This window comes from Aegilops tauschii, chromosome 3 (assembly GCF_002575655.3).
Source record: "Aegilops tauschii subsp. strangulata cultivar AL8/78 chromosome 3, Aet v6.0, whole genome shotgun sequence".
NCBI lineage: Eukaryota > Viridiplantae > Streptophyta > Magnoliopsida > Poales > Poaceae > Aegilops > Aegilops tauschii.
Window position 1 is genome coordinate 613774164 of NC_053037.3, and position 15968 is coordinate 613790131.

At 43.4% G+C, this 15968-nt stretch overlaps 1 protein-coding gene across 1 annotated transcript; it reads right to left on the reverse strand.

Moving 5' to 3' along the window:
- Nucleotides 1-5779: 5779 nt before the first annotated feature.
- LOC109768153 (uncharacterized) lies at nt 5780-12458 on the reverse strand. The gene is made up of 4 exons (XM_073511321.1): nt 10117-12458; nt 9978-10035; nt 6120-6962; nt 5780-6015 (listed from the first exon to the last, which is right to left on the reverse strand). The coding sequence occupies exons 3-4, from the start codon at nt 6625-6627 to the stop codon at nt 6002-6004; spliced, it is 522 nt and encodes a 173-aa protein (XP_073367422.1). The 5' UTR covers nt 6628-6962; nt 9978-10035; nt 10117-12458; the 3' UTR covers nt 5780-6001.
- Between the last annotated feature and the right edge of the window lie 3510 nt (nt 12459-15968).

Genomic DNA, 15968 nt, shown 5'->3' on the forward strand with positions numbered 1-15968 from the left:
ACTGCCCGGAGAAAGCACTTTAAACGACAGGCTATCTGCCGGGACAGTATTTCTCCTGGCAGATAGAACCGCCACGAGAACGGCTGGCGGGGATTACTTGTCCCGGCAGATACATTATTCCCGGCAGTTTATCTGCCCTAGCGCATTAATTTGCCGGCAGTCTACTTTCTCCCGGCAGATTAGTCTGGACACATGAAACTTCAATTACCGGCAGTCCTACTGCCTGCATAAGGTTGTTTACCCGGCAGTATTTTTGCCGGTACGTAGATTCCACTCCAAATTGTTCTAGACATCTCTATGTATACCCATTCAATATGTACAAACAATCAGGACGTATCACACAATTTATACAGACTTCAAAGTAAGATATGTCTCATCCATACACTTCAATCAAGGTAACATTAGGCCTCAACCAAAACCTTTAAACTTCATTTGATAATCGCCAGCAAAATGAGCATAGCAAGTGTCCAGGTCCAACAGATTAACAAAGCATATTACATAATCACTCCACCAACTTAATTGCAGATCTTCGAAATCTTGAGGAGCTTGAAAATCTTCCAAACTTCCATCGATTTGTGTACCTTTGGGAAACCTGCAATAGATAGGATACTCAAAATGGAGCTCTCGTTTGAGAATTTAAATTAGTAGCAAATTACCAAAATAGTCCAATACAGTAGTGGAACTTGATGACTTAACATGCAACCGTTGGGAAGAGTATATAGAAAAAAGGGATAAAGATTTTAGTGTACTTCAAAACCAGAAAAAATCAATGGCAGATCCATAACTGGACTATCCTTCGGTACTGAAATGAACAGAAAGCAAGTATACAGAGACAATAGTGGAAGATGTTAAATCCTGAACCCAATACAGAACTTTAGTGTACACTGAATTTAGAAATAGTAAATTTGCAACAGCAGATTCAGAATTGGACTAGCATTTAAGAACAAATCAAGACCTGTGTCAAACTAAATACACTTTTCAATGGAAAGGTATATACATATTCAGGCTAAAACAAAGGCATCAGAACAAGCAGGCTACGCTTCCACTAATTATATGCAAGAACATGCATACACAGGACATGTAAAAGCTTCCACTAATTATATGTATACACAGGACATGCATAAAGATCCAATAAAAGTCTCATCGGTCTAGTCACATGGATCTAGTAATTAACGAAGCAACAACTTAACATCACACATGTTGGGGAACGTAGTAATTTCAAAAAAAAATCCTACGCACACGCAAGATCATGGTGATGCATAGCAACGAGAGGGGAGAGTGTGTCCGTGTACCCTCGTAGACCGAAAGCGGAAGCGTTAGCACAACGCAGTTGATGTAGTCGTACGTCTTCACGATCCGACCGATCAAGTACCGAACGCACGGCACCTCCGAGTTCTGCATACGTTCAGCTCGATGACGTCCCTCGAACTCCGATCCAGCCGAGTGTTGAGGGAGAGTTTCGTCAGCACGACGGCGTGATGACGATGATGATGTTCTACCGACGGAGGGCTTCGCCTAAGCACCGCTACAGTATTATCGAGGTGGACTATGGTGGAGGGGGGCACCGCACACGGCTAAAAGATCAAACGATCAATTGTTGTGTCTCTGGGGTGCCCCCTGCCCCCGTATATAAAGGAGCAGAGGGGGGAGGTGCGGCCGGCCAGGAGGAGGCGCGCCAGGTGGAGTCCTACTCCCACCGGGAGTAGGACTCCCTCCCTTTTCCTAGTTGGATTAGGAGTGGAGGGGGAAGAGGTGGAGGAGAGGAAGGAAAGGGGGGGGGGGCGCCGCCCCCCTCTCCTTGTCCTATTCGGACTAGGAGGGGAGGGGCGCGCGGCCCAGCCCTGGCCACCTCTCCTCTTCTCCACTAAGGCCCATTATGGCCCATTAACCCCCGGGGGGTCCGGTAACCCCTCCGGTACTCCGGTAAAATCCCGATTTCACCCGGAACACTTCCGATATCCAAATATAGGCTTCCAATATATCAATCTTCATGTCTCGACCATTTCGAGACTCCTCGTCATGTCCGTGATCACGTCCGGGACTCCGAACAACCTTCGGACATCAAAACATATAAACTCATAATACAACTGTCATCGATTCGTTAAGCGTGCGGACCCTACAGGTTCGAGAACTATGTAGACATGACCGAGACACGTCTCCGGTCGATAACCAATAGCGGAACCTGGATGCTCATATTGTCTCCTACATATTCTACGAAGATCTTTATCGGTCAAACCGCATAACAACATACGTTGTTCCCTTTGTCATCGGTATGTTACTTGCTCGAGATTCGATCGTCGGTATCTCAATACCTAGTTTAATCTCGTTACCGGCAAGTCTCTTTACTCGTTCCGTAATACATCATCCCGCAACTAACTCATTAGTTGCAATGCTTGCAAGGCTTAAGTGATGTGCATTACCAAGTGGGCCCAGAGATACCTCTCCGACAATCGGAGTGACAAATCCTGATCTCGAAATACGCCAACCCAACAAGTACCTTTGGAGACACCTGTAGAGCACCTTTATAATCACCCAGTTACGTTGTGACGTTTGGTAGCACACAAAGTGTTCCTCCGGTAAACGGGAGTTGCATAATCTCATAGTCATAGGAACATGTATAAGTCATGAAGAAAGCAATAGCAGAATACTAAATGATCGTGTGCTAAGCTAATGGAATGGGTCAAGTCAATCACATCATTCTCCTAATTATGTGATCACGTTAATCAAATGACAACTCTTGTCAATGGCTAGGAAACATAACCATCTTTGATCAACGAGCTAGTCAAGTAGAGGCATACTAGTGACACTCTGTTTGTCTATGTATTCACACAAGTATTATGTTTCCGGTTAATACAATTCTAGCATGAATAATAAACATTTATTATGATATAAGGAAATAAATAATAACTTTATTATTGTCTCTAGGGCATATTTCCTTGAGTCTCCCACTTGCACTAGAGTCAATAATCTAGATTACACAGTAAAGATTCTAACACCCATGGAGCCTTGGTGCTGATCATGTTTTGCTCGTGGAAGAGGCTTGGTCAACGGGTCTGCAATATTCAGATCCGTATGTATCTTGCAAATTTCTATGTCTCCCACCTGGACTTGATCCCTGATGGAGTTGAAGCGTCTCTTGATGTGCTTGGTTCTCTTGTGAAATCTGGATTCCTTTGCCAAGGCAATTGCACCAGTATTGTCACAAAAGATTTTCATTGGACCCGAAGCACTAGGTATGACACCTAGATCGGATATGAACTCCTTCATCCAGACTCCTTCATTTGCTGCTTCCGAAGCAGCTATGTACTCCGCTTTACACGTAGATCCCGCCACGACGCTTTGTTTAGAACTTGTCCAACTGACAGCTCCACCGTTCAATATAAACACGTATCCGGTTTGCGATTTAGAATCGTCCGGATCAGTGTCAAAGCTTGCATCGACGTAACCGTTTACGACGAGCTCTTTGTCACCTCCATAAACGAGAAACATATCCTTAGTCCTTTTCAGGTATTTCAGGATGTTCTTGACCGCTGTCCAGTGATCCACTCCTGGATTACTTTGGTACCTCCCTGCTAAACTAATAGCAAGGCACACATCAGGTCTGGTACACAGCATTGCATACATGATAGAGCCTAAGGCTGAAGCATAGGGAACATCTTTCATCTTCTCTCTATATTCTGCAGTGGTCGGGCATTGAGTCTTACTCAACTTCACACCTTGTAACACAGGCAAGAACCCTTTCTTTGCTTGATCCATTTTGAACTTCTTCAAAACTTTGTCAAGGTATGTGCTTTGTGAAAGTCCAATTAAGCGTCTTGATCTATCTCTATAGATCTTGATGCCCAATATATAAGCAGCTTCACCGAAGTCTTTCATTGAAAAACTCTTGTTCAAATATCCCTTTATGCTATCCAGAAATTCTATATCATTTCCGATCAACAATATGTCATTCACATATAATATCAGAAATGCTACAGAGCTCCCACTCACTTTCTTGTAAATACAGGCTTCTCCAACAGTCTGTATAAACCCATATGCTTTGATCACACTATCAAAACGTTTATTCCAACTCCGAGAGGCTTGCACCAGTCCATAAATGGATCGCTGGAGCTTGCACACTTTGTTAGCTCCCTTTGGATCGATAAAACCTTCTGCTTGCATCACATACAACTCTTCTTCCAGAAATCTATTCAGGAATGCAGTTTTTACATCCATTTGCCAAATTTCATAATCATAAAATGCGGCAATTGCTAACATGATTCGGACAGACTTAAGCATCGCTACGGGTGAGAAAGTCTCATCGTAGTCAATCCCTTGAACTTGTCGAAAACCTTTTGCAACAAGTCAAGCTTTGTAGACAGTAACATTACCGTCAGCATCAATCTTCTTCTTGAAGATCCATTTATTCTCAATTGCTTGCCGATCATCGGGCAAGTCAACCAAAGTCCATACTTTGCTCTCATACATGGATCCCATCTCAGACTTCATGGCCTCAAGCCATTTTGCGGAATCTGGGCTCACCATCGCTTCTTCATAGTTCGTAGGTTCGTCATGGTCTAGTAACATAACCTCCAGAACAGGATTACCGTACCACTCTGGTGCGGATCTTAATCTGGTTGACCTACAAGGTTCAGTATCAACTTGATCTAAAGTTTCATGATCATCATCATTAACTTCCTCACTAATTGGTGTAGGAGTCACAGGAACAGATTTCTGTGATGAACTACTTTCCAATAAGGGAGTAGATACAGTTATCTCATCAAGTTCTACTTTCCTCCCACTCACTTCTTTCGAGAGAAACTCCTTCTCTAGAAAGGATCCAAACTTAGCAACAAAAGTCTTGCCTTCGGATCTATGATAGAAGGTGTACCCAACAGTCTCTTTTGGGTATCCTATGAAGACACATTTCTCCGATTTGGGTTCGAGCTTATCAGGTTGAAGCTTTTTCACATAAGCATCGCAGCCCCAAACTTTAAGAAACGACAACTTTGGTTTCTTGCCAAACCACAGTTCATAAGGCGTCGTCTCAACGGATTTAGATGGTGCCCTATTTAACGTGAATGCAGCAGTCTCTAGAGCATAACCCCAAAACGATAGAGGTAAATCAGTAAGAGACATCATAGATCGCACCATATCTAGTAAAGTAGGATTACGACGTTCGGACACACCATTACGCTGTGGTGTTCCGGGTGGCGTGAGTTGCGAAACTATTCCGCATTGTTTCAAATGAAGACCAAACTCGTAACTCAAATATTCTCCTCCACGATCAGATCTTAGAAACTTTATTTTCTTGTTACGATGATCTTCTACTTCACTCTGAAATTCTTTGAACTTTTCAAATGTTTCAGACTTATGCTTCATTAAGTAGATATATCCATATCTGCTCAAATCATCTGTGAAGGTGAGAAAATAACGATACCCGCCACGAGCCTCAACATTCATTGGACCACATACATCAGTATGTATGATTTCCAACAAATCAGTTGCTCGCTCCATAGTTCCGGAGAACGGCGTTTTAGTCATCTTGCCCATGAGGCACGGTTCGCAAGTACCAAGTGATTCATAATCAAGAGGTTCCAAGAGCCCATCAGTATGGAGTTTCTTCCTGCACTTTACACCGATACGACCCAAACGGCAGTGCCACAAATAAGTTGCATTATCATTATCAACTCTGCATCTTTTGGTTTCAATATTATGAATATGTGTATCACTACTATCGAGATTCAACAAAAATAGACCACTCTTCAAGGGTGCATGACCATAAAAGATATTACTCATATAGATAGAACAACCATTATTCTCTGATTTAAATGAATAACCGTCTCACATTAAACAAGATCCAGATATAATGTTCATGCTCAACGCTGGCACCAAATAACAATTATTTAGGTCTAAAACTAATACCGAAGGTAGATGTAGAGGTAGCGTGCCGACCGCGATCACATCGACTTTGGAACCATTTTCCACGCACATCGTCACCTCGTCCTTAGTCAATCTTCGCTTAATCCGTAGCCCCTGTTTCGAGTTGCAAATATTAGCAACAGAACCAGTATCAAATACCCAGGTGCTACTGCGAGCATTAGTAAGGTACACATCAATAACATGTATATCATATATACCTTTGTTCACCTTGCCATCCTTCTTATCCGCCAAATACTTGGGGCAGTTCCGCTTCCAGTGACCAGTCTGCTTGCAGTAGAAGCACTCAGTCTCAGGCTTAGGTCCAGACTTGGGTTTCTTCTCCTGAGCAGCAACTTGTTTGCCGTTCTTCTTGAAGTTCCCCTTCTTCTTCCCTTTGCCCTTTTTCTTGAAACTGGTGGTTTTGTTAACCATCAACACTTGATGCTCCTTTTTGATTTCTACCTCCGCAGCCTTTAGCATTGCGAAGAGCTCGGGAATAGTCTTTTCCATCCCTTGCATATTATAGTTCATCACGAAGCTCTTGTAGCTTGGTGGCAGTGATTGGAGAATTCTGGCAATGACGCTATCATCCGAAAGATTAACTCCCAGCTGAATCAAGTGATTATTATACCCAGACATTTTGAGTATATGCTCACTGACAGAACTATTCTCCTCCATCTTGCAGCTATAGAACTTATTGGACTTCATATCCCTCAATCCGGGCATTTGCTTGAAATATTAACTTCAACTCCTGGAACATCTCATATGCTCCATGACGTTCAAAACGTCGTTGAAGACCCGGTTCTAAGCCGTAAAGCATGGCACACTGAACTATCGAGTAGTCATCAGCTTTGCTCTGCCAGACGTTCATAACATCTGGTGTTGCTCCTGCAGCAGGCATGGCACCCAGCGGTGCTTCCAGGACGTAATTCTTCTGTGCAGCAATGAGGATAATCCTCAAGTTACGGACCCGGTCCGTGTAATTGCTACCATCATCTTTCAACTTTGCTTTCTCAAGGAACGCATTAAAATTCAACGGAACAACAGCACGGGCCATCTATCTACAACAACATAGATAAGCAAGATACTATCAGGTACTAAGTTCATGATAAATTTAAGTTTAATTTAATCATATTACTTAATAACTCCCACTTAGATAGACATCTCTCTAATCCTCTAAGTGATCACGTGATCCAAATCAACTAAACCATGTCCGATCATCACGTGAGACGGAGTAGTTTCAATGGTGAACATCACTATGTTGATCATATCTACTATATGATTCACGCTCGACCTTTCGGTCTCAGTGTTCTGAGGCCATATCTGTTATATGCTAGACTCGTCAAGTTTAACCTGAGTATTCCGCGTGTGCAACTGTTTTGCACCCGTTGTATTTGAACGTAGAGCCTATCACACCCGATCATCACGTGGTGTCTCAGCACGAAGAACTTTCGCAACGGTGCATACTCAGGGAGAACACTTATACTTTGATAATTTAGTGAGAGATCATCTTATAGTGTTACCGTCGTTCTAAGCAGAATAAGATGCATAAAAGATAAACATCACATGCAATCAACATAAGTGATATGATATGGCCATCATCATCTTGTGCTTGTGATCTCCATCTTCGAAGCACCGTCATGATCACCATCGTCACCGGCGCGACACCTTGATCTCCATCGTAGCATCGTTATCGTCTCGCCAACTTATGCTTCCACGACTATCGCTACCGCTTAGTGATAAAGTAAAGCATTACAGCACGATTGCATTGCATACAATAAAGCGACAACCATATGGCTCCTGCCAGTTGTCAATAACTCGGTTACAAAACATGATCATCTCATACAATAAAATATAGCATCATGCCTTGACCATATCACATCACAACATGCCCTGCAAAAACAAGTTAGACGTCCTCCACTTTGTTGTTGCAAGTTTTACGTGGCTGCTACGGGCTGAGCAAGAACCGTTCTTACCTACACATCAAAACCACAACGATAGTTTGTCAAGTTGGTGTTGTTTTAACCTTCGCAGGGACCGGGCGTAGCCACACTCGATTCAACTAAAATGAGAGAGACAGACACCCGCCAGTCACCTTTAAGCAACGAGTGCTCGCAGCGGTGAAACCAGTCTCGCGTAAGCGTACGCGTAATGTCGGTCCGGTCCGCTTCATCTCACAATATCAACGAACCAAAGTATGACATGCTGGTAAGCAGTATGACTTATATCGCCCACAACTCACTTGTGTTCTACTCGTGCATATTACATCAACGCATAAAACCAGGCTCGGATGCCACTGTTGGGGAACGTAGTAATTTAAAAAAAATTCCTACGCACACGCAAGATCATGATGATGCATAACAACAAGAGGGGAGAGTGTGCCCACGTACCCTCGTAGACCGAAAGCGAAAGCATTAGCACAACGCGGTTGATGTAGTCGTACGTCTTCACGATCCGACCGATCAAGTACCGAACGCACGGCACCTCCGAGTTCTGCACACGTTCAGCTCGATGACGTCCCTCGAACTCCGATCCAGCCGAGTGTTGAGGGAGAGTTTCGTCAGCACGACGGCGTGATTTCGATGATGATGTTCTACCGACGCAGGGCTTCGCCTAAGCACCGCTACAGTATTATCGAGGTGGACTATGGTGGAGGGGGTCACCGCACACGGCTAAAAGATCAAACGATCAATTGTTGTGTCTCTGGGGTGCCCCCTGCCCCCGTATATAAAGGAGCAGAGGGGGGAGGTGCGGCCGGCCAGGAGGAGGCGCGCCAGGTGGAGTCCTACTCCCACCGGGAGTAGGACTCCCTCCCTTTTCCTAGTTGGATTAGGAGTGGAGGGGGAAGAGGTGGAGGAGAGGAAGGAAAGGGGGGGGGGGCGCCGCCCCCCTCTCCTTGTCCTATTCGGACTAGGAGGGAAGGGGCGCGCGGCCCAGCCCTGGCCACCTCTCCTCTTCTCCACTAAGGCCCACTATGGCCCATTAACCCCCGGGGGGTCCGGTAACCCCTCCGATACTCCGGTAAAATCCCGATTTCACCCGGAACACTTCCGATATCCAAATATAGGCTTCCAATATATCAATCTTCATGTCTCGACCATTTCGAGACTCCTCGTCATGTCCGTGATCACGTCCGGGACTCCGAACAACCTTCGGTACATCAAAACATATAAACTCATAATACAACTGTCATCGATTCGTTAAGCGTGCGGACCCTACGGGTTCGAGAACTATGTAGACATGACCGAGACACGTCTCCGGTCGATAACCAATAGCGGAACTTGGATGTTCATATTGTCTTCTACATATTCTACGAAGATCTTTATCGGTCAAACCGCATAACAACATACGTTGTTCCCTTTGTCATCGGTATGTTACTTGCCCGAGATTCGATCGTCGGTATCTCAATACCTAGTTTAATCTCGTTACCGGCAAGTCTCTTTACTCGTTCCGTAATACATCATCCCGCAACTAACTCATTAGTTGCAATGCTTGCAAGGCTTAAGTGATGTGCATTACCGAGTGGGCCCAGAGATACCTCTCCGACAATCGGAGTGACAAATCCTGATCTCAAAATACGCCAACCCAACAAGTACCTTTGGAGACACCTGTAGAGCACCTTTATAATCACCCAGTTACGTTGTGACGTTTGGTAGCACACAAAGTGTTCCTCCGGTAAACGGGAGTTGCATAATCTCATAGTCATAGGAACATGTATAAGTCATGAAGAAAGCAATAGCAGAATACTAAACGATCGTGTGCTAAGCTAACGAAATGGGTCAAGTCAATCACATCATTCTCCTAATGATGTGATCCCGTTAATTAAATGACAACTCATGTCAATGGCTAGAAAAGATAACCATTTTTGATCAACGAGCTAGTCAAATAGAGGCATACTGATGACACTCTGTTTGTCTATGTATTCACACAAGTATTATGTTTCCGGTTAATACAATTTTAGCACAAATAATAAACATTTATCATGATATAAGGAAATAAATAATAACTTTATTATTGTCTCTAGGGCATATTTCCTTCAACACATACTTAGCAGCCAGGAGAAACATGTATATTACCTCCTCAGCTAGCTTGTGGTCGCATTCCTGCATTTTCCATGGACTTGTGCACTTCCAACTGCATACATAAAAGCAAGGCTTTTGAAGCAATCAACCATCATAGTCATTGGTAAGTTTAATCATAAGAACATAAGCTCACATGCTTGTATGGCCATGCGATACATCGCCCTTGAGCTTGCCCCATGGTGGTCACGTTCCCAACACCACGAGGTAATATATCACCCCTTTTTATAAAATGGTTGCTTTTGCCACTGGGCTACCATGGTCTCGATAAACACTATACAGTATCACATTCTTTCCGTTCTGAATAAGTAATGAAAAAGAAGTTGGTTAAGCATAAAAAGTTGACTTAGTCCTCGATGAGGTTTCCATGATTCTCAAGAACAGAAAAAATGAGGAAAAAAATTCATCGTACAACCAGAACAGAAATGTGAGGAACATTTTTTCTTAGAGAACCTCACATAGACCATCCAACACGTCCCATTTTTGTGAAAAATAGGCAAATCATCAACAAGCTCTCACAACATTACTCATCATGCTTTAAACTCTGAATTTGAGTGTGTCTTCTGCTGCAATTGTTCAGCTCATAGAGATAGCCCTTGTAAGATCATAGATTCTATGAGGAATGCAAAATAGAAGATCAAAGGAACAACAAATTACCAAGAAGAAAAAATCACATGCTGATCAGTGTTACCTTTGTTACATACTCGCCTACACCCTTCCAAAAATAACATTGAAAGCAAGCGGCTGCAGATTAAAAAAGGAAGTACATGTGTACAGTCTACAGTTCATGTGCTCTTGGAATTTTTGGTACAAAAGAATGCACTTTGTTTTCAGTGAAAAGAAAGAAAAGCATGATAGGTTACAAAAAAACTACCCAAATTAAAGGAACACATTTTCTATTTGCAAAGAAAGCAACCGGGAAACTATGCAAATTAAAGGAACACATTTAATTTTATTCCAATCTGGATCCAAGAGGACATCAAATGCATGAATCCAATGTTCTGACACTGTCAACGGAACAGAGGCAATATTCCGAGCAAATTGACAGAAGATGTGTAGTTGAACACGCCGTATCATGACAAAAGAAAATACAATAAAGCCATTAAGCACTTCGTAAGGAAAAATATCTTATTTTGGCGGTTTGAACCATAAACAGATTAGGGAAATTATTGTTCAAGCTAAAGACCACCTCGTCGTCAAATCAGGGTGATGGTACCAACAAATTAATGCATGTAACTTGTTTTACCTCTTCAAAACAAGGAGGGTAACCATCCTTCCCTTTTGGGACAGTTTCAGTATTTTCTACTCCCTCCGTCCCACAATATAAGACGTTTTTGCAAACTAACAAAGCTTGCAAAAGCGTCTTACATTATGGGACGGAGGGAGTAACTATTACACTATACAGGCCTTCTACTTGACTCTCCTAGTCCAGAATGCCATGTCTCAAGAACAAGCATCTGTACAGTCCTTCCATGCATTCATCTATTAGGAAGAACAAGGCCAGTAGTAAAAAGACATAGCATGGATTGGATAATGGTTTTTTGCAAACTAAATTTAAACAAATCTGCCTTTAGGATATAAGCAAGAAATCAATGGAACATTTATGAAACAGAAGAATAATGGTAGGCTAATAGGAACTCACTCCTAGATTTTGTACTAACCTATTGATTTATAAGGGAGAAATAGTAGAATCATACAACTTTTGATGTTATACCATGCATTCATCTCACAAGCAAGCACATGAAAACCCAATAGGCTGGAACTATCAGGCAACATAGCAGATGAAAAGCTTTGGCAATCCATGTGTTAAACTAATCAGAAGACATGCTAGCATATTATCTGCAGAAAAGGCTGTGACACGTTGTCTGAACAATCTGGCAGCAGACTGGAAAATACTTTCATATATCATGAGAAAAGATACAATAAAGTTGTGGAATTGTCAACAGTCAAGGCTCCTTTAATATGCTAGACCAAGATTCAGAAAAAATCAGTACCCACATTAGGCAAAGAACTCGAGCACCTTTTGGTCAAGAAGGAAACATGGTGCATTTAAGTTGATTCAACACATCCAAAAGTAATATTTCACATGTTGTTCTGCTAAAAATTAACTTGATCCATATAACTTGTGAAGTGTAGACAAGGCTTGCAGTAGTGACTAATTCCATACCTGAGACATCCAGAAAGCTTATGCTTGGGTTCTAAAGTTCTATGTATTGGAAATAGAATGTGTGGGGACATGGACATCTCCAAGAATCTGAATGTTGTCTGGATCTATGAAGCACCTGTTCTGTCCACATATCATATTTCTCAAAACACAAACAAAGATGGTACTACTTTGGAGCGTCAAATAAACGAACAAAAACTTAAAATGATTAGCTTTCTTTCATCTCAAATTAAAATGAACTCCAAACCTCAACTAAACAACTTAGTCTGGTGTCAACGAATCTAATTAAGGTATGCATTTGTTAATCACCAATATAATGGTCCCAGTCCTTTGATCTGAAGGGCTACTAACAGTAATAGTCTTCAAAGCAATTAGATCAAACAAAGAATCTAATTTCGTTTTTAGACAAGCAAAGAACCTTCAAACGTGACTGGCTCATGGTTTTTTCGCTGTTATTAGATCAAAGCATTTAAAAATTGATGATTTGTTCTAACTACAGGCCTGTACCACTTCTACACATTGCGTAGCTGCACATTCAGAACAAAAAAAGCACAGAAATTGCAACAAAATGTCACCTATCAGGCTGTCACTTGAATTACAGGAGGCAGGTATGTCCAGGGAAAAGATGTTGAGGATGCAGAGCTGCTCGCTGGAGAGGAGGGCCGAGGGTTTGCTGCTTCAGGGGCGTGTGGAGGGGGCAGGCCCGCGGCTTGGTGCTCGGTGACGCTTGCGGGGAGGCCTGCTCGAGAAGGAAGCGCGCGAGTAGGTTAGTGGCGAGGAAGGCGTTCCCGGAGGATGGTGGCTGCCGGTGGAGTGGCTCGGCGACGACGGTGGTGCTCCCTGTCAAACGGGTGCTCGACGGCGCTGCTCTGGAGTGGGGCGACGATGGTGGTGGCCGGGTGTAGTGGAGTGGTTGTTGGGGCGGCAGAGGATGGTGGAGGGGCTACCGTGATGGGGGGCGACGGCGTCGGTGATTTGGTTGGAGGGCGGCCGTCGGCGGTGGGATGGTTGCGGGTCGACGGCGGGATGGTTGGGGGCCGCCGCGGCTTGCTGTCCGGTGGAGGGTGGATGGGGTGTTGACTTGTGGGCGGCGGAGGAGCTGCAGTGGTTGGGGGCTACACCAGCAGTGGTCTAAAGTGGCCGCGGGCGCCGGCGGTGGGAAGGTTTGGGGCGGCGGCGGTGGTCTGGTGGAGGGCACGGGTGGATTGGGCGTGATTTGGGGGCGGCGGCGGTCTGGTGGAGGGAGCGGGTGGATAGGGTGTGGCGTGATTTGGGGGCGGCGTTGTGGTCTGGTGGAGCGGGAGGGCCGGCGCGTCTATTTCCTTTCTGGCCACAATTTCGCCAACTTGCGCGCTTTTTTTGCTCGCTGGCGCGCGCTTGGAGGGCCGATATTTGGGTCTGGCTCCAAAGAAGGCCTCCGGCAGACTATGGGCTGAGATTTAGTTCACCCGGCAGATTATGGGCCATAAAGTGTATCGACAGTTATGGCGCCGTTGTACCTCAAGTTCTCCCGGCAGTTTATCTGTCCTAATGTGCTTCTAGCGGCAGTAGTTAATCTCCCGGCAGGTACATTGCCCTTAGACAGATTTTTCTCCTGGCAGTTAACTGCCCCTAATCAAGTGTTGTGATGTAGTGACATATTACTCCCTACTATAAAGGTAGTAACATAAACTAGTAACATATGCATGTTACTAGTCTAAGTTATTACCCATTATGACTAGTCTTATAGTATAATGTTGTTTACCTCCAACACGTCCTCGATTTTATCATGAACTCCTTGAAACTGAGTCGACCAGCCCACACGTTATCACGGCCGCATATTAATAACTTATCATTGTGAGATAGAGAGAGCTGACATCTGGTTATAGGGGTATTTTCATCATATAACATGGTCAACGAGTTTGACCTGAAAATAACGATGTCTAATGGCATTTCTGAGCAAACATCTAATGGAATGATGGCATTTTTGAGATATCTAATAGCCTTTTTGAGCAAACTTCTCATGAAACGATGGCATTTTTAAGTAGTAGCAATTTCTAATGGCAAAACTGAGTAGTGGGACACAACTAATGGCATAAATGATAAAAGCCCATAACTTAAATAGTGTGCATGGTCAGCGGCCGTTGGTCTAATAACTATGTATTCAATGCATGGAGAGAGCACACTAGTAGTAAGGCTATTTCCAATGCATTGGTGCTTACATGAGGTGCTAAGCAAAATTTAAAACTTTAGCAACTAAAGCCCCAATGCATAGGTGCTTAATTTGTTGGTGCTAAGCATCCTTCATTTAATGGTTTTGCAACTAAAGTTCTTTATGTATTGGTGGGATTCTTCCATTTAAGTCTTTTGCCTAGGTTCCAATGTTTTAAATAGCCGGGCTATAGCCCGCTATATAGCCTTTTTAACAGGGTGTCGCTAAATGGTCTCATGTACAAATAGCCCGCTACAGCCTGTTATAACCCGCTATAGCTCCGCTATAGCTAATTTTGAGGTCCGCCGCTATTTGGCAATAGCCCGCTATTTAAAACATTGCTAGGTTCTCGCGCTTAGCATTGTTTCTTCCTGGGATCACCACATTCATCTCTCTCCTCTTAATTACCTTGTCACATCAAACTTTTTGCCTACATGGCAGTCTTAGCACCTGTACAAGATGGAGCACGTGGGGCCTAAAAATGCCAGGCGTGGACAACTAGCAAGCAACAACGGTGACATACCAGACATGCCCAAACAATAGCAGAGACAACAACTGCCCGCAAATCCATTAAAATGCACCCCCTCTGATCCAAAATAAGTGTTGTGCTTTTAGTTCAAATTTGTGATAAAACCATGAAACTTATTTGGATCCGAGGGTGTAGCTCATTACGAGCCACAGTGGCAAAAGTGATCTTTTGATCCTGAACTCGCATGCTCACTCATGAACAGTACAAACCCGAGAAGTAGTAAAAAAAATCAAATTCTGATTTTTTTTATCAACATTGATGAATGTTTTAACTGCATGCAAATTTTTCTGATGAAATGACATTCGTGGAGGGCTAGGAAAAAGATCGATGCTCCAAAATGCTTCCAACAATAGTCTTTTCGGAGCATCAATTTTGTCTTTTTTGCCCAAACCTATACGAATGTGATTTCATCACAAAAATTCCATGCAGTTGAAACATTCATCAATGTTTATCAAAAAAAATCAGAATTTTAAAATTCAGAATTTTTTGAAATGTTTTTTACATTTCTCTTATGATTTTACTGTTCATTAGAGAGCATGTGAGCTCGGGTTCAAATACTCCGTGTCCCGACAGTGGGGTTTTTTCAAATTGTTTGGGGATTTTCTTTATAGGAGCTGGAAGGGTGACTTGTGCCAGGAGGCGACGACTTGTCGGACATATAGAAAATGTCTTGTTTCTTGAAAGGGACATACAGAAAATTTAAATATGAGTACTTACGTCAGAAGGAACATGTTGCTGCATTTAGTTCATAGTGCATCACTGTAAAACTACGAGCAATTAAAGCCCTGAACTGAAGGCTATGAAAAAGGAAGAAAATGTGAGGTGCAATAAATGCTCAAAAGAGTCACAAAACACCTGTTTTTACCTTGATATGGGTTCATCACGTTTCAAGATTGGTTATGTGATTCATTGTTAACGAAGGACCCAAGCGCCCACTGATGAGATGGAATCATGGAATACATGAAGACATCTGAACAACCAGCGCCTCACGACCAGGCTGTGTGCGCCCATGCATGGTGTCATGGTTGTCACCAGCAATGCACTGCGGGAGCAGCCGCCACCAAGCTCATGATTGGTCGCCACCTTCGTCTTCGCCAACCAAAT

Excerpts from the sequence above, each read along its gene's own strand:
- LOC109768153 (XM_073511321.1), bottom strand. The coding sequence starts at position 6,627 with ATGCCCGGATTGAGGGATATGAAGTCCAATAAGTTCTATAGCTGCAAG.